At 47.7% G+C, this 18,343-nt stretch overlaps 1 protein-coding gene across 2 annotated transcripts in view; it reads left to right on the plus strand.

Annotated features, from left to right (window-relative positions):
- The window catches only part of LOC124005137 (sterol regulatory element-binding protein cleavage-activating protein-like), a 33,484-nt gene that overhangs the window by 8,632 nt on the left and 6,509 nt on the right, over positions 1 to 18,343 (plus strand). For both annotated transcript variants that reach the window (XM_046314115.1, XM_046314114.1), the window contains exons 3-14: positions 2,587 to 2,707; positions 2,925 to 3,082; positions 3,183 to 3,403; positions 6,228 to 6,506; positions 7,497 to 7,623; positions 8,444 to 8,556; positions 9,237 to 9,331; positions 9,497 to 9,595; positions 10,044 to 10,256; positions 10,701 to 11,080; positions 11,271 to 11,417; positions 17,940 to 18,141. In XM_046314115.1, the coding sequence (XP_046170071.1) occupies positions 2,587 to 2,707; positions 2,925 to 3,082; positions 3,183 to 3,403; positions 6,228 to 6,506; positions 7,497 to 7,623; positions 8,444 to 8,556; positions 9,237 to 9,331; positions 9,497 to 9,595; positions 10,044 to 10,256; positions 10,701 to 11,080; positions 11,271 to 11,417; positions 17,940 to 18,141 (2,155 nt within the window). The remainder of the gene's footprint in view (positions 1 to 2,586; positions 2,708 to 2,924; positions 3,083 to 3,182; positions 3,404 to 6,227; positions 6,507 to 7,496; positions 7,624 to 8,443; positions 8,557 to 9,236; positions 9,332 to 9,496; positions 9,596 to 10,043; positions 10,257 to 10,700; positions 11,081 to 11,270; positions 11,418 to 17,939; positions 18,142 to 18,343) is intronic.

Here is an 18,343-nt window from a genome sequence, read left to right on the forward strand (position 1 = left end):
TGGAACGAATACGTTACAGCATGGAACCGTGGAGGCAGCAGTGCAGTGCCAAAAGCACGGCTGGCTGACGGCTGCACTGAGTGCAGGGAATTAAGGGGGTGGGATCAGAGTTAAAAAGAGAGACACAGCAGGGGGCTGTGAGAAAGTGACCCCTGGAGAATAGGCCTATCTGTGTGTGCCTGACCCTCCATCTGCCTCCCAGGAGGTGGGGGCTCCTGCTGCAAAACAAAAGCCCTTTGTGGCAGTACAGTGACCTTAGAGAGGGAGGGAGAGCGAGTGGGAGAGAGGGTGTAGTGTCCTCAAAGAGAAATCTGTATCCCGTGGCCCCGGGCCTAACAGGCTGCCAAAGAACCAGGATGAAAGAGTGTTAAAGCACTTACTGAGCAACACTGTCAGTCACGTCACTATTAAAAAAACACAAGCATTTCGCTACACCCGCAAAAACATCTGCTAAATATGTTTGTGACCAATAAGATTATATTTATTGTACTATACTTTGGAACTATGCAAGCTGCACATATTGATGTGGTGCAGGTCAGGATACTGAGTCAGTGTTTAGTGTGTAGAACACCCAGAAACGTTTCAGTGTGTTCAGTCCTCACATGAAAATCAATTTCCCAATGACCTGTTGGAATCTTTAGTTAATTATTCAAGAGGTTTGAAATGCTTTTGCTCGTCTTTGGAGGGTGGGCTACAACTTCTCAGCAATAGAGCTAGGCCTATACCCTTCTCAGTGGGGTAATAAAATAACACAATTGTAGATTTCCACTCACAAGGTCCGGATATTTATAGAACTAGGTGGCACAGAGATTTTAACTGGCTATGGTTGGCATCATCCAAATGTGTACCTACCTTCATCCCTTTGCTACAGTATTGCCAGGCTGTCACCATCATTTCCGGTCGTGGTAAAGTGTACCCAATGGCCTGACAGAGACAGACAAATGCAGCACTGTCACTCTGGCTGAATTTTGGAGGCGCCCTTGAACGTAATGGGCTTGTTGGTTTTCTTTGTGTGTGTGTGTGTTTTCTCATTTAAAATGAGTTTGTTTGCAGGGCAAACGGGCCCTAGAAAGTGGGCCTTGAGTGAAGATGATGACATCATATTTTAAAAACACACCAGCAGTGGCTTCTTCTTTTTTCTCTCTTACAGACATTCTCACACTCTGGGATGCTTATATACACATACATGTGTTATTATACTGAACAGCAATATACATGCAACATGTAAAGTGTTGGTTTCATGGGCTAAAATAAAAGATTGCAGAAATTCTGTCAAATTTTGTGCACAAATTTGTTTACATCCCCGTTAGTGAGCATTTCACCTTTGCCAAGATAATCCATCCACCTAACAGGTGTGGCATATCAAGAAGCTAATTAGACAGCATACTCATTACACAGGTGCACCTTGTGCAGGGGACAATAAAAGGCCACTCTAAAATGTGCAGTGTTTTCACACAACACAATACCACAGATGTATTAAGTTTCGAAGGAGTGTGCAATTGGCCCACATTCTGCTTCTTCACATGTGGGATCGTCTGAGACCAGCCATCCGGACAGCTGATGAAACTGTGGGTTTGCAGAACCGAAGAATTTCTGCACAAACTGTCAGAAACCACCTCAGGGAAGCTCATATGCGTGCTCGTCATCCTCACCAGGGTCTTGACCTGACTGCAGTTTAGCATCGCAACCAACTTCAGTTGGCAAATGCTCACATTAGATATCCACTGGCATCCTGGAGAAGTGTGCTCTTCACGGATGAATCCCGGTTTCAACTGTACCAGCAGATGCCGTCGTGTTTGCGAGCGGTTTGCTATTGTGAACATGGTGGCAGTGGGGTTATGGTATAGGAAGGCATAAGCTGCGGACAATGAACACAATCGCATTTTATCGATGGCGATTTCAATGCACAAAGATCCTGAGGCCCATTGTCGTGCCATTCATCCGCTGCAATCACCTCATTTTTCAGTATGATAATGCACAGCCCCATGTCGCAAGGATCTGTACACAATTCCTAGAAGCTGAAAATGTCCCAGTTCTTCCATGGCCTGCATACTCTCCAGACATGTCACCCATTGAGCATGTTTGGGATGCTCTGGAACGATGTGTACGGCAGCTTGTACCAGTTCCCGCCAATATCCAGCAACTTCGCATTAGCCTGATCAACTCTATGCTAAGATGTCATGCTATATGAGGCAAATAATGGTCACACCAGATACTGACTGGTTTTCTGATCCACTCCCCTACCATTTCTTTTAAGGTATCTGTGACCAACTGATGCATATATGTGTTCCCAGTCATGAGAAATCCATAGATTAGGCCCTGAATTTATTTCAATTGACTGATTTCCTTATATGAACTGTAACTCAGTAAAATCTTTGAAATTGTTCCATATTGCATTTTTATGTTTTTGTTCAGTGTACATACATTTAACTGTAAGGCAATGATCATTTTGGTAGAGGGTGTATATTTTAGTGCTGTGATAAGATTTCGCAATACTCAGGCCTGTAACTAATATTCAGACCCAACTGTCACTTATTCTCCAATCCCATGTTCTCCCATGTCGACGCTCTCTCCCCCCCCTCTCAGTTACCCCCTGCTGCGGCTGCCTCTGCCGGGAACCGGGCCGGTGGAATTCGCCACACGGGTCCGAGATTACACCGTCCCTTCCCATGAGCCCCAGGGAGACCTCGGCGAGAGGCCTGACTGGGTAAGACTCATGGTTAAAAGATCACCCCACTTACAGTACCTACATGGCTTGACTGTTGACATGGTACATTTGTAACATCATAATCTTTACAAACACCCCCAAGTACCATTTGCATTGAATTCTTTGAAATACCAACTGAAAAAGGGACTGTAAAATAACTAACTCATTCGCTTCTCTGCCATGATTTTCAAAACCCTCTATGGCTCTGTTCCTCCAGTATCGGGGTCCTCCGGTGGCCTACATCCAGCCGGTTCTGGTGAAGGCAGCTGTGTCTCCCTGGGACAGTACGCTGGTCCCTGTGGACGTGTTCCGCTCCCCACTGGGCCGCGTATTCAGCCTGCTGGAGGAGATCCGCAACCATGTACACGACGACGGGTATGGGAAACTACACACGCACATCCGATGTCTCTCCCCCACCTTTAGCTTGCTCTATTTTAAAATGCGCCTCGACTTGACCGGACTTACCTCTTTGCAGTTCTGGGGTCAGGAGCTTGGAGGCGCTCTGCCTGCAGGTGACGGACCTGTTGCCGGGGTTACGGCGTATGCAGAGAGTGCTGCCGGAGCACGGTTGTCTGCTGGTCTCCCCCGGCAACTACTGGCAGAACCAGCGGGAGCTGTTTGACTCTGACCCCGACCTGCTGAAGACCGTCCACCAGCACGAACCCAAAGGACTGCACACCTCCCCCACACTGAGAGGTAGAGAGGGGAGGAAGGGAGGGAAGGGGTGAGGTAAATGAGGGCAGAGCAGAGGAAGAACGAGCTAATGCTAATTGAGCCCCAACCAGAGCGTGTGAGCAGAGCCGCTCATCGCTAATGGTGCTTGCGCTCGATGTCCTTTCCAATAAAAACCCGCTCCAAATTTGCTCCATTTATTAAAATCACAATTTAACCAACACCCATCTATTTTTGTGACTACCTGGACCTACAAATCAAATTGTATTTGTCACATGCGCCAAATACAACAATAGACCTTACAGTGAAATCCTTACTTACAAGCCCTTAACCAACAATGCAGTTTTAAGAAAAATAAGCGTTAACGTATTTGCTAGTGAAAAATAACAAATGATTGAAGAGCAACAATAAAATAACAGTAGCGAGGCTATATATTTAACCTTTATTTAACTAGGCAAGTCAGTTAATTAAGAACAAATTCTTATTTACATTGACGGCCTATATACAGGTGGTACCGGTACAGAGTCAATGTGCGGGGGCACAGGTTAGTCGAGGTAATTGGGGTAATATCTACATGTAGGTAGAGGTAAAGTAACTATGCATAGATAATAAACAGAGAGTAACAGCAGCGTGGGGTGGGGTTCCATGCAAATAGTCCGGATAGCCTTTTGACTTGGGGGTAGCAGCTGTTAAGAAGCCTTTTGGACCTAGACTTGGCATTCTGGTACCGTTTGCGGTGCAGTAGCTGAGAGAACAGTCTATGACTAAGGTGACTGGAGTCTTTGGCAATTTTTAGGGCCTTCCTCTGACACCACCTGGTATAGAGGTCCTGGATGGCAGGAAGCTTGGCCCCAGTGATGTACTGGGCCGTATGCACTACCCTCTGTAGTGCCTTGCGGTCGGAGGCCGAGTAGTTGCCATACCAGGCAGTGATGCAACTAGTCAGGGTGTTCTCGTTGGCTGTAGAACTTTTTGAGGATCTGAGGACCCATGCCAAATCTTTTCAGGCTTTGTCGTGCCCTCTTTACGACTGTCTTGGTGTGTTTGGATAATGATAGTCATTGGTGATGTGGACACTAAGGAACGTGAAGCTCTCAACCTGCTCCACGAGAGCCCGATCGATGAGAATGGGGACGTGCTCGGCCCTCCTTTTCCTGTAGTCCACAATCATCTTTGTCTTGATTACGTTGATGGAGAGGTTGTTATCCTGGCACCACACTGCCAGGTCTCTGACCTCCTCCCTATAGGCTGTCTCATCGTTGTCGTCGGCAAACTTTAATGGTGGTGTTGGAGTCGTGCTTGGCCATGTAGTCATGGGTGAACAGGGAGTACAGGTGGGGACTGAGCATGCATCCCTGAGGGGCCCCCATGGTGAGAATCAGCGCGGCGGATGTGTTGTTACCTACCCTTACCACCTGGGGGCGGCCCATCTGGAAGTCCAGGATCCAGTTGCAGAGGGAGATGTTTAGTCCCAGGGTCCTTAGCTTAGTGATGAGCTTTGAGGGCACTATGGTGTACAAATGTTTTTTTAAAGTATTGAAACCAAACCATATGGATTTGAATGAAAGGTATTTGAATAAACATGTAAAGATGATTGCAAGAAGCGAAATAGGCTATATGTCATATTAAACAGCATATAAACACTCTAAATAGGTCAGGAGCCAGACAGGGAGCCTAAGAATGAACAAAAATGAATTATTTAGGCTATTATTTCAATTATTTCAAGGCTATAGCTTATAAAGAAATACATTGTGAAGCATTTGTGAATGCGACACCAGGCTGGTAGGGACATAAAGCGCTCAGCATTTAAATAACATTTAGTTGTATTAAATCATTATAGTCTGTTAATTGTACATTTAGGCTGTGACTTACTTATAATTAAAAACAAATTAAATGAAAAAATGCCTTCTCTGTCTACAGTGCCTTTTAATAAATGTTTTGAATACATGCCCGTCTGTGTCTTCATGTGATGGTGCCTGGAGAGGTCAGCAGCAGAGAATTCCCTCTCCACGCTTGCAGAGCAACTGGGGATGTTAAACACCCTTTTGGCCACTCTTGCCAGCCTGAGCTGAGATGTTTTAAAAATGTTCTATCAGTAGGCCTAAAGGTTTTTTGGCAAAATAAACCAAGCAAAACGGAAAGCTCCTTGAAAGTGGGGATGTAACATTACCAGGCCTATTGGGCCAAAATATTTATGGACTATTTTATAGATCTCTTTTAAGAGATCAGATGTTTTTTTTTATTGTTTATAAATACTTTGCTACAATGACACACTTTAGTTATCTACAAACCTCGTTCCTTTCTTTCAGCATGTGCATGTAGTAAGTATACTATCATGCTTTCAGTTAACGTGTCAGATTCCACAATGATTCTGTAGTTTTTGGACTACATCACCACACTCTCTCTCTCTCTTGCTTTTGGTCCTCATCTTTGTCAGTCACCTTGATTTTGCACCTGTGTGTTTTATCATTTTCTTTATAAAAATATTTAGTGAACTCCATAGCTATAGCTAAAGCATGGGCATATAGCAACACACAAGTAGACTACAACTGCATGCTGGGCTTGGACATGCCCTGAGCTCCTGAAGTGAACACTACTTTTTTGGAGCGAAATTAGAGCGGGCAAGATGGCCGACGCTCCAGCCTTTTGGGAATCTCACGCCGTGCTCCAGTCAAATTGGGCACGCTCCTCACTGCTCACATACACTGGCCCCAACTAGTGTCAGGCAGACTGGTAATGAGGATATTGTTCAATGCTGTGTGTGTGTGTGTGTGTGTGTGTGTGTGTGTGTGTGTGTGTGTGTGTGTGTGTGTGTGTGTGTGTGTGTGTGTGTGTGTGTGTGTGTGTGACCTGCTGTTTGGCGTCCCGGTGAAACACACAGGGGTGAGTCTGTACAGCAGGAAGAGGGTGGTCACCTACACCATCACCATGGTCCTGGGCAGCTACGACACCAGGTTCCTGTCTAGCCTGCGGGCGCGTCTCCGCCAGCTACACCCCTCGGTGAACTGCAGCCTACGCGCGGACCACATGGTGCATGTGCACTTCAAGGAGGAGATAGGCATGGCCGAGCTCATCCCTCTGGTCACCACCTACATCATACTGTTTGCCTACATCTACTTCTCCACACGTAAGTCTCTGACTGGAGTCTGGGTGCTACGGGGGCATCTCAATAGTCTAGAGGTTCACTTCATCTGCACTGATCTGAAAGAGTTGGCTTAGTTTCAATTAGTTAAAGATTCATCCTTCTTTCCATCCCTCCTTCCTTGAAGTAATGTGTCACATTACTAAGGCCGGTGGGGGGAAATTGGTTTCAAATGAAATGCTGAAGTCGACTTTCTTGCTTTGGGGGCCCTTCGTTTTCTCTGGAATATTGTGCCCGGTTAAGCCCACAGAGCCAAGACCCAGATTAGTGTGTGTGTTTGACCGAGTCCTAGCCAAGGCTGTTCCTGTCTAGTCCAGGGATAATCCCCTATACAGGAACACTGTAGTCCACCATACGAATCTACCATAAGACTCACCAACAATATGCTGACACACACACACACACACACACACACACACACACACACACACACACACACACACACACACACACACACACACACACACACACACACACACACACACACACACACACACACACACACACACACACACACACACACACACACACACACACACACACACACGTGCAGTCTACTGTACACAAACCACATTTCAACTAAGAGCTGCATAAATTCTCATGCTCAGAGACATTCTTCTTTCCAGTGTGTGTAAACTCTATGTTAACTCTTTCCTCTCAGTGTGTGTAGCCTCTATGTTAACTCTTTCCTCTCAGTGTGTGTAAACTCTGTCTATGTTAACTCTTTCTTTCCAGTGTGTGTAAACTGTCTATGTTGAGTCTTTCTTTCCAGTGTGTGTAAAATCTGTCTATGTTAACTCTTTCCTCTCGGTGTGTGTAGCCTCTGTCTATGCTAACTCTTTCCTCTCGGTGTGTGTAGCCTCTGTCTATGCTAACTCTTTCCTCTCAGTGTGTGTAAACTCTGTCTATGTTAACTATTTCCTCTCAGTGTGTGTAAACTCTGTCTATGTTAACTCTACTTCTTCCTCTCTCCAGGTAAGATTGACATGGTGAAGTCAAAATGGGGCTTGGCGCTGGCTGCCGTGGTAACAGTGCTCAGCTCTCTGCTTATGTCTGTGGGGCTCTGCACCCTGTTCGGCCTGACGCCCACACTCAATGGAGGGTAAGAAACACACACACACACACACACACACACACACACACACACACACACACACACACACACACACACACACACACACACACACACACACACACACACACACACACACACACACACACACACACACACACACACACACACACACACACACACACACACACACACACACACACACACACACACACACACCAAGGGCAACAGATGTGGGCAACAGATGTGGACTTAAAGGGGAGGAGGGATTCTTAAGAGGGCGGGGATAGATATTGATGTGGCGTACCTGGCCAATCACACCCAGCTTATTGGAATGTAGAGGATGGCATGACCATCTCACACCATCCAAATCTCATTGATCAAGATTCCAGGTTCCACACGCACATAGACCTACATACCCACTGTTGTGCATATTGACACAATGGCCACATGACACATGTGCTTAGTCTTTATCTTCTGTGGTGAAGTTTTGTTCCGTACTGACCTCCAACCCTTATCTTCACGTGTCATGATAGCATATCTCTAGTTTACTGTCCGTCAAACCTTGTCTGTCTTCAATCGTCCCTTCTCTCTTTCTTCATCTGTACTCTTGTCTACTAAATGTCCCATTTCCTATTTTTAACCATTTTTTTTTTATTTGTACGACACATAATGACAATCAAAATCAATCAAATTGAAAAACCTGACCTCTCTCCCACCCTAACATCCAAACTTGCATCAATCACCTGATCCACAAATAAGTACTCTGAGAGCACTGGTTACTCAAATGAGATGATGAAGTATTATTCACAACAGCCTTGTAATCATGTTGTCTCTCTCTCTCTGTCAGTGAGATCTTCCCCTATCTGGTGGTGGTGATAGGGCTGGAGAACGTCCTGGTTCTCACCAAGTCTGTGGTGTCCACCCCTGTTGACCTGGAGGTCAAACTACGCATCGCTCAGGGTAAGAGTGTGTGTGGGTTGGTTCTTCTATCCCCATAAGTCCCCACAAGGATTAGTAAAACAAGGAAAATTCTCTTTCCCATGGCCCCATGAGGACAAAGGGTGTTCTAAGGTTAGAATTAGGGTAAGGGTGCTTCCTGAGTGGTGCAGCGGTTTAAGGCACTACATCGTGATTGAGGCGTCGCTGCAGACCAGGGTTCGATCCCGGGCTGTTTCGCAGCCAGCTGCAACCGGGAGACCCCTGAGGCAGCACACAATTTGCCCAGCGTCGTCCGGGTTTGGCCGTCCGGGATGTCCTTGTCCCATTGCGCTCTAGCGACTCCTTGTTGCGGACCGGGCGCATGCACGCTGACTTCGGTTTCCTCCGATATATTGATGCGGCTGGCTTCTGGTTTGATAATAACAATTGGGGTAAGGGGCTAGGGTTACAGGTTAGAGTGTAAGTGTTAGGGAAAATAAGATTTGGAATGGAAATTAATTTTAGGTCCCCAAGAGGATAGAAGAACAAAACGTGTGTGTGTGTGTGTGTGTGTGTGTGTGTGTGTGTGTGTGTGTGTGTGTGTGTGTGTGTGTGTGTGTGTGTGTGTGTGTGTGTGTGTGTGTGTGTGTGTGTGTGTGTGTGTGTGTGTGTGTGTGAAATCCAAGCATTTGTTAATGTGTTATTGTGTTGTCCCTCTCCAGGCCTTAGTAATGAGAGCTGGTCTATCATGAAGAACATGGCCACAGAGCTGTGCATCATCCTCATAGGATATTTCACCCTGGTGCCTGCTATCCAGGTAACACACACACACACACATCTATCACACACTGGCGTATGAATACAGGTCGACGCACACTTTCATTCACATAGACAGAGTAGATCGTACTGCCACACAACATGCACACACCCACTTCTACTGTGTATGTTTTGAGTGGCCTGCTGTTTATGTCTGTGTTTCCAGGAGTTCTGTCTGTTTGCTGTGGTGGGGCTGGTGTCTGACTTCTTCCTTCAGATGTTTTTCTTCACCACAGTTCTTTCCATTGACATCCGACGCATGGAGGTGAACACACACACACACACACACACACACACACACACACACACACACACACACACACACACACACACACACACACACACACACACACACACACACACACACACACACACACACACACACACACACACACACACACACACACACACACACACACACACACACACACTGTCAACAGTGCTTTCCTTAGTAATTTACAGCATGGACGTGAGGTCACAGACACACACACATTTGCCATGTGAAGGTGAGGTCTCTTCAGACATGAGTCATTTCCTCAGTCTACAGTGCTCTTTAAAATATAGTCTTTATCCACCTTGTTCCCCTGTTACAGTCATATACACATGCATACTCTAACACTAATTCATACACATGTACTCACATACTTGTTCTCTCATACGTGTTGCACACTCCCACATGCCCACGCTCCCTAAAACTGTCCTCTCACACACAGTTGGCCGATCTGAACCGCCGTCTTCCGGCCGAGGCGGGGATGCCCCTTCCCAAACCGGGCCCCCTGCGCCCTCGGGAGGCGCCTCCTCCCCCACGGCCCTCGCCCCACACCATCACCCTGCAGACGCCCGCCTTCAGGAACCTGCGCCTGCCCAAGAGGCTCCGTGTGGTCTACTTCCTGGCCCGCACGCGTCTGGCCCAGCGCTTCATCATGGTGAGACTGGCTGGAGGCACTTCCTGAAAAGATCGTTTAAGTTAGGGTTGCACCATTCTTTTGGAAAATGCACAGGCTTTTCGGAAATTAGGATTGGAAGACTCCTGATTTCCTGCTTATTCCCGTCTGATTCCGGGAATCTTCCAACTGGATTTTCTGGAATTTTGCGACCCTAGTTTCACTTAGTCCAGTGTTAACAAATGCTCGTGTGAAAGAAGGGTGAGTTAGCACTGGGATAAGAACATGCAATGTGAAAAAGCCTTGAGGGTGACTGTCTCATGGCCTTTTCACAGAAAGTCAGTCTGTTGGGCCGTCGTGTCTGCGTGTGTTACGGTCTCGCCTGTCAGTATTTGTCTCTGTATGACTGTCTGAACATTTCCAGTATTTCCTTGAAGTAGTCCTCTGTATGTGTTGACATGTCCCTCTATCCCTGTATTGTTGTAGGTGGGTACAGTGATCTGGATTGGCATCCTGGCCTACACGGACCCCGCTGGCCTCCGTACCTACCTGGCAGCCCAGGTGTCTGAGCAGAGCCCCCTGGGGCAGGGCGGGGCCGGGGGTCTGCCCCCCCACCTGGGAGTAGCCTCGGTCTTCCCTGGACCAGGAGGGGACCCCGCCGACACCCTCAGTGTCCTCCCCGCCCCCGCTGAACCCACCCCGCTTCCAGAGAACCAGTCCCAGGGCCACCACGGGGCCCCCGGGGAAGGAGTACCCCTGGTGCCCCAGATTAGCTGGGGGGCGGAGGATGAGGAGGGCTGGAGGAGGCTGTCTTTCAGACACTGGCCCTCGCTCTTCAGCTACTATAATATTACTCTGGCCAAGAGGTAGGTCAGGGGAGTTGGAATGAGTTACTGGGTGTGTGTGTTTATTGCATGTGTGTGTTTATTGGATGTGTGTGAGCTTATGTGCATAGTGTGTGTGTCACTGTTGACCCTACTTACCATGCTTTTGGGTTAGGTCAAATTTATTGTTTAATGTTAGGAAATGTCATTTTGTTACCTTTTTGTCCCACAGATACATCAGCATCCTGCCTGTCATCCCCATCACGCTCCACCTGAGCCCCCGGGAGGCCATCGAGACACGTCACCCCCAGGACACACGCCACCCCCCGCCGCCCAGCCTCAAAACTAATGACCTGCCCGCAGACCTCACGCTCTACAAGTCAGTACCGACATACACACACACCAACCTCTATATCCAACTCCTTCAAACTACAGATTGACCAAAATTCCCCCTACCACCATCCCTGCATTTCATGTTTTTCAAATACACACACACACACACACACACACACACACACACACACACACACACACACACACACACACACACACACACACACACACACACACACACACACACACACACACACACACACACACACACACACACACACACACACCCATGCACAGTGCACACCACTTCAAAGTCCATGCAGGCGAAAGATCAATGTTATAGTAAACGATTATGGCTTCAAGGCCAAGAGATACAGTGATAATCCATACAGTCCAAACCCACATCTCATACAGTATAGGCCTACATTTGTCCCAAGTAGGGTTGCAAAATTCCGGAAACTTTCAATAAATTCCCTGGTTTTCCCCAAAACCTGGTTGGAGGATTCCCAGAATCAGGAAGGAATAAGCAGGAAATCCAGAAGCATCCAACCAGGATTTGCAACGCTAGTCCCACACCTCTCTCTTCTTCCTCTCTTTCTAACCTTGCAAACAAAACAAGGCCTGGTCTGATGGTTAATCTCAAAAAAGGTAGGAAGAAAGAAAATGTTTTTTTTTCCCTCTTATCTCTATAGTTGAGTTGATTGGCTTTTGGGCGAGGTTGGTTTTGCATCGGTGCCCCCACCCACCCGGGGCACAGGGCCATGCAAAATTAACTCCCTCACTGACTCAGACTTTGGCCCTGTCTACCGGCTCATCTGATTGGCTGTCAGGTTACTCGTAAGATGTCCGTGGGTTGATGATGTCATGGTGGAGTGGGTGATGGTTGGTGTGGTTTTTGGACTGAGTGAAACGGTCTCTCAACTGTGTTCTCCCTAGTAGGGGGCAAAGGTTCCTCAAAGTAAGGCAGTACAGTACGGCCAACGTCAATGTTTCTATTAGAACAAACAGAATTATGCAGGGGGGTGCTGTGCTGCTTGAGACGTGAGGGTGGGAATATTGTTTTCAAAGACCACCAGTGATTTTCCTGCAGTATACTACATCCTTGACCAATAGCATATTAAAATGGATCCAACTGTGGAACTGTGATGTGTAACTCCAGGGAGGTTTTTCATTGGACGTGGGCCGGTTTGAATCATATTCATCAGGTCATGGTCATCTGTGAAACCCAGATCCGTGTTCACGGTTCATATCTGAGATAAAGGTCAGAGTGGTGAAGGTCATCTCTGGAACACAGGCCAGGCACAGATGGAGATTGATCTATTAGAATCGTTGGGTCAGGTCAAGGAGGAGAGGGGCCTGGATGGTTCTTCCAGAATAAAGTAGGATCTGTCGTATCTATGGTTGTCCAATCAAAGACTGCTTCCTGGAACTCTTGCTTAGGTGGACTCGGTGTTATTTTCAGAGAATCTCCCTCAGCCTGTTTACAATAGTCATAAAAAAAATTAACTGGTTGCCAATCAATGTTAGGCACTTTTATTATGTTAGGCCTGTGGCGGTGATGGAATTACATGAATATGATAATTTCCTAACATTTCAAGCCTCAAATGGAAAGGCTGCGTTCTGTTGTTGTGTGACTGGAAAGGCTGCTTTCTGTTGTCGTGTGACTGGAAAGGCTGCTTTCTGTTGTCGTGTGAATGGAAAGGCTGCTTTCTGTTGTCGTGTGAATGGAAAGGCTGCTTTCTGTTGTCGTGTGACTGGAAAGGCTGCTTTCTGTTGTCGTGTGACTGGAAAGGCTGCTTTCTGTTGTCGTGTGACTGGAAAGGCTGCTTTCTGTTGTCGTGTGAATGGAAAGGCTGCATTCTGTTGTCGTGTGACTGGAAAGGCTGCTTTCTGTTGTCGTGTGACTGGAAAGGCTGCTTTCTGTTGTCGTGTGAATGGAAAGGCTGCTTTCTGTTGTCGTGTGAATGGAAAGGCTGCTTTCTGTTGTCGTGTGACTGGAAAGGCTGCTTTCTGTTGTCGTGTGACTGGAAAGGCTGCTTTCTGTTGTCGTGTGACTGGAAAGGCTGCTTTCTGTTGTCGTGTGACTGGAAAGGCTGCTTTCTGTTGTCGTGTGAATGGAAAGGCTGCTTTCTGTTGTCGTGTGACTGGAAAGGCTGCTTTCTGTTGTCGTGTGAATGGAAAGGCTGCTTTCTGTTGTCGTGTGAATGGAAAGGCTGCATTCTGTTGTCGTGTGAATGGAAAGGCTGCATTCTGTTGTAGTGTGAATGGAAAAAGGCTGCTTTCTGTTGTCGTGTGAATGGAAAGGCTGCTTTCTGTTGTCATGTGAATGGAAAGGCTGCTTTCTGTTGTCGTGTGAATGGAAAGGCTGCTTTCTGTTGTCGTGTGAATGGAAAGGCTGCTTTCTGTTGTCGTGTGAATGGAAAGGCTGCATTCTGTTGTCGTGTGACTGGAAAGGCTGCTTTCTGTTGTCGTGTGAATGGAAAGGCTGCTTTCTGTTGTCGTGTGAATGGAAAGGCTGCTTTCTGTTGTCGTGTGAATGGAAAGGCTGCTTTCTGTTGTCGTGTGAATAGAAAGGCTGCATTCTGTTGTCGTGTGACTGGAAAGGCTGCTTTCTGTTGTCGTGTGAATGGAAAGGCTGCTTTCTGTTGTCTTGTGAATGGAAAGGCTGCTTTCTGTTGTCGTGTGAATGGAAAGGCTGCATTCTGTTGTCGTGTGACTGGAAAGGCTGCTTTCTGTTGTCGTGTGACTGGAAAGGCTGCTTTCTGTTGTCGTGTGAATGGAAAGGCTGCTTTCTGTTGTCGTGTGAATGGAAAGGCTGCTTTCTGTTGTCGTGTGAATGGAAAGGCTGCATTCTGTTGTCGTGTGAATGGAAAGGCTGCATTCTGTTGTCGTGTGACTGGAAAGGCTGCTTTCTGTTGTCGTGTGAATGGAAAGGCTGCTTTCTGTTGTCGTGTGAATGGAAAGGCTGCTTTCTGTTGTCGTGTGAATGGAAAGGCTGCTTTCTGTTGTCGTGTGACTGGAAAGGCTGCTTTCTGTTGTCGTGTGACTGGAAAGGCTGCTTTCTGTTGTCGTGTGAATGGAAAGGCTGCTTTCTGTTGTCGTGTGAATGGAAAGGCTGCTTTCTGTTGTCGTGTGAATGGAAAGGCTGCATTCTGTTGTCGTGTGAATGGAAAGGCTGCATTCTGTTGTCGTATGACTGGAAAGGCTGCTTTCTGTTGTCGTGTGAATGGAAAGGCTGCTTTCTGTTGTCGTGTGAATGGAAAGGCTGCTTTCTGTTGTCGTGTGACTGGAAAGGCTGCTTTCTGTTGTCGTGTGACTGGAAAGGCTGCTTTCTGTTGTCGTGTGACTGGAAAGGCTGCTTTCTGTTGTCGTGTGACTGGAAAGGCTGCTTTCTGTTGTCGTGTGAATGGAAAGGCTGCTTTCTGTTGTCGTGTGACTGGAAAGGCTGCTTTCTGTTGTCGTGTGACTGGAAAGGCTGCTTTCTGTTGTCGTGTGACTGGAAAGGCTGCTTTCTGTTGTCGTGTGACTGGAAAGGCTGCTTTCTGTTGTCATGTGAATGGAAAGGCTGCTTTCTGTTGTCGTGTGAATGGAAAGGCTGCTTTCTGTTGTCGTGTGAATGGAAAGGCTGCGTTCTGTTGTCGTGTGAATGGAAAGGCTGCGTTCTGTTGTCGTGTGAATGGAAAGGCTGCTTTCTGTTGTAGTGTGAATGGAAAGGCTGCTTTCTGTTGTCGTGTGACTGGAAAGGCTGCTTTCTGTTGTCGTGTGACTGGAAAGGCTGCTTTCTGTTGTCGTGTGACTGGAAAAAGGCTGCTTTCTGTTGTCGTGTGAATGGAAAGGCTGCTTTCTGTTGTCGTGTGACTGGGAAAAGGCTGCTTTCTGTTGTCGTGTGACTGGAAAAAGGCTGCTTTCTGTTGTCGTGTGAATGGAAAAAGGCTGCTTTCTGTTGTCGTGTGAATGTAAGTGCAACCTTAAGGTTGAGGAAAAACAGCCATTTTGTCCCTGGCGGTCCACATTTGCATACTTCCACTGAAGTGGTCTAATTGGCTTGAACATGTGCAGCCAGTGTGCACACCACATGGGTACAGCGTTTCCCTAAGGGGACAATAAAGTCAGTGTGCACACCACATGGGTACAACGTTTCCCTAAGGGTTTGTTCTGTTAGGTGACCTAAACTGGGATATGCTTAACACCCCGGCAGTCCTACAATCTAAGCTAGATGCCCTCAATCTCACACAAATCATCAAGGAACCCACCAGGTACAACCCTAACTCTGTAAGCAAGGCACCCTCATAGACGTCATCCTGACCAACTGGCCCTCCAAATACTCCTCCGCTGTCTTCAACCAGGATCTCAGAGACCACTGCCTCATTGCCTGTATCCGCTACGGTGCCGCTGTCAAACGACCACCCCTCATCACTGTCAAACGTTCCCTAAAACACTTCTGTGAGCAGGCCTTTCTAATCGACCTGGCCCGGGTATCCTGGAAGGACATTGACCTCATCCCGTCAGTTGAGGATGCCTGGTCATTCTTTAAGAGTAACTTCCTCACCATTTTAGATAAGCATGCTCCATTCAAATAATGCAGAACTAAGAACAGATACAGCCCTTGGTTCACTCCAGACCTGACTGCCCTCGACCAGCACAAAAACATCCTGTGGCGGACTGCAATAGCATCGAACAGTCCCCGCGATATGCAACTGTTCAGGGAAGTCAGGAACCAATACACGCAGTCCGTCAGGAAAGCTAAGGCCAGCTTCTTCAGGCAGAAGTTTGCATCCTGTAGCTCCAACTCCAAAAAGTTCTGGGACACTGTGAAGTCCATGGAGAATAAGAGCACCTCCTCCCAGCTGCCCACTGCACTGAGGCTAGGGAACACGGTCACCACCGACAAATCCATGATTATCGAAAACTTCAACAAGCATTTCTCAACGGCTGGCCATGCCTTCCGCCTGGCCACTCCTACCTCGGCCAACAGCTCCGGCCCCCCCGCAGCTCCTCGCCCAAGCCTCTCCAGGTTCTTCTTTACCCAAATCCAGATAACAGATGTTCTGAAAGAGCTGCAAAACCTGGACCCGTATAAATCAGCTGGGCTTGACAATCTGGACCCTCTAGATAGCACACTGTGCTATCTAACCTCCAAACGAGCTTCAATGCCATACAACACTCCTTCCGTGGCCTCCAACTGCTCTTAAACGCTAGTAAAACCAAATGCATGCTTTTCAACCGATCGCTGCCTGCACCCGCATGCCCGACTTGCATCACCACACTGGATGGTTCCGACCTTGAATATGTGGACACCTATAAGTACCTAGGTGTCTGGCTAGACTGCAAACTCTCCTTCCAGACCCATATCAAACATCTCCAATCGAAAATCAAATCAAGAGTCGGTTTTCTATTCCGCAACAAAGCCTCCTTCACTCACGCTGCCAAGCTTACCCTAGTAAAACTGACTATCCTACCGATCCTCGACTTCGGCGATGTCATCTACAAAATTGCTTCCAACACTCTACTCAGCAAACTGGATGCAGTTTATCACAGTGCCATCCGTTTTGTCACTAAAGCACCTTATACTACCCACCACTGCGACTTGTATGCTCTAGTCGGCTGGCCCTCGCTACATATTCGTCGCCAGACCCACTGGCTCCAGGTCATCTACAAGGCCATGCTAGGTAAAGTCAGTGTGTACACCACATAGGTGTAGATAGGTGTACATGCTAGATAGGTGTACATGTACACATAGTTGTACATGCTAGGCAAAGTCAGTGTGTACACCACATAGGTACAACGTTTCCCTAAGGAGACAATAAAGTCAGTGTGTACACCACATGGGTACAACGTTTCCCTAAGGGGACAATAAAGTCAGTGTGTACACCACATGGGCACAACGTTTCCCTAAGGGGACAATAAAGTCAGTGTGTACACCACATGGGTACAACGTTTCCCTAAGGGGACAATAAAGTCAGTGTGTACACCACATGGGTACAACGTTTCCCTAAGGGGACAATAAAGTCAGTGTGCACACGCTGACTCCATGCATGAACATGTGTGGGAGAGTACGTGTGCTGGACCAATCAGACTCTGCCGTGGTTTCAGAACTGGTATTGCACGTCGAGCTGGTCACACCAGTGCGTCAGGCCCTGTTGTCATGACAGTGACTCATTCTACACTACAGGTGCTTGTTTAGGCTTCTGCCTTTACCCCTGTCTCCACTAGAGGGACACACTGGACCCATTACATCTGCTTTCCAGGCTTTCCTCACGGGGGGGGGGGACAATGAACAGTCCGGTCATGTTATGAAATGTCATTCTGACGAGCTGATGATTTATGTCGGTACGTCATTGCGTCAAGTTCACACCGTTCTCAACGTTCAAGTCCTTCTATTGTAAGATGCTCTGTGCTACATGATGGCTTGGTCTCCCCGTCATTGGTACTCTCTGTCTCTAACGTGCTGTCTCTTCACACGCTTAACCTGCTCTCTCTGTCAGTGCAATCCAAACCAGCTTTATTGGCACGTATGGAGAAGGCAGCAAACAGGTTATTAACCCTGTCTGTCTCTGTCTCTCTTTAGGGTAGCAGCTCTGGGCCTGGCGGCAGGGGTTCTGCTGGTGCTGCTGCTCTTCTGTCTCTACCGGGTCCTCTGTTCCCGCAACTACGGCCAGAACGGCGTGGCCCACGGACGCCGTCGTCGCGGTGACCTGCCCTGCGACGACTACGGCTACTCGCCACCCATCAGCGAGATCTCCCCCCTGCTGCTGTGTGGACACAGCATGGTGAGAGACTGGGCGCACACACACACACACACACACACACACACACACACACACACACACACACACACACACACACACACACACACACACACACACACACACACACACACACACACACACACACACACACACACACACACACACACACACACACACACACACACACACACACACACACACACACACACACACACACACACAC

Source organism: Oncorhynchus gorbuscha, linkage group LG19, assembly GCF_021184085.1.
Source record: "Oncorhynchus gorbuscha isolate QuinsamMale2020 ecotype Even-year linkage group LG19, OgorEven_v1.0, whole genome shotgun sequence".
Taxonomy (NCBI): domain Eukaryota; kingdom Metazoa; phylum Chordata; class Actinopteri; order Salmoniformes; family Salmonidae; genus Oncorhynchus; species Oncorhynchus gorbuscha.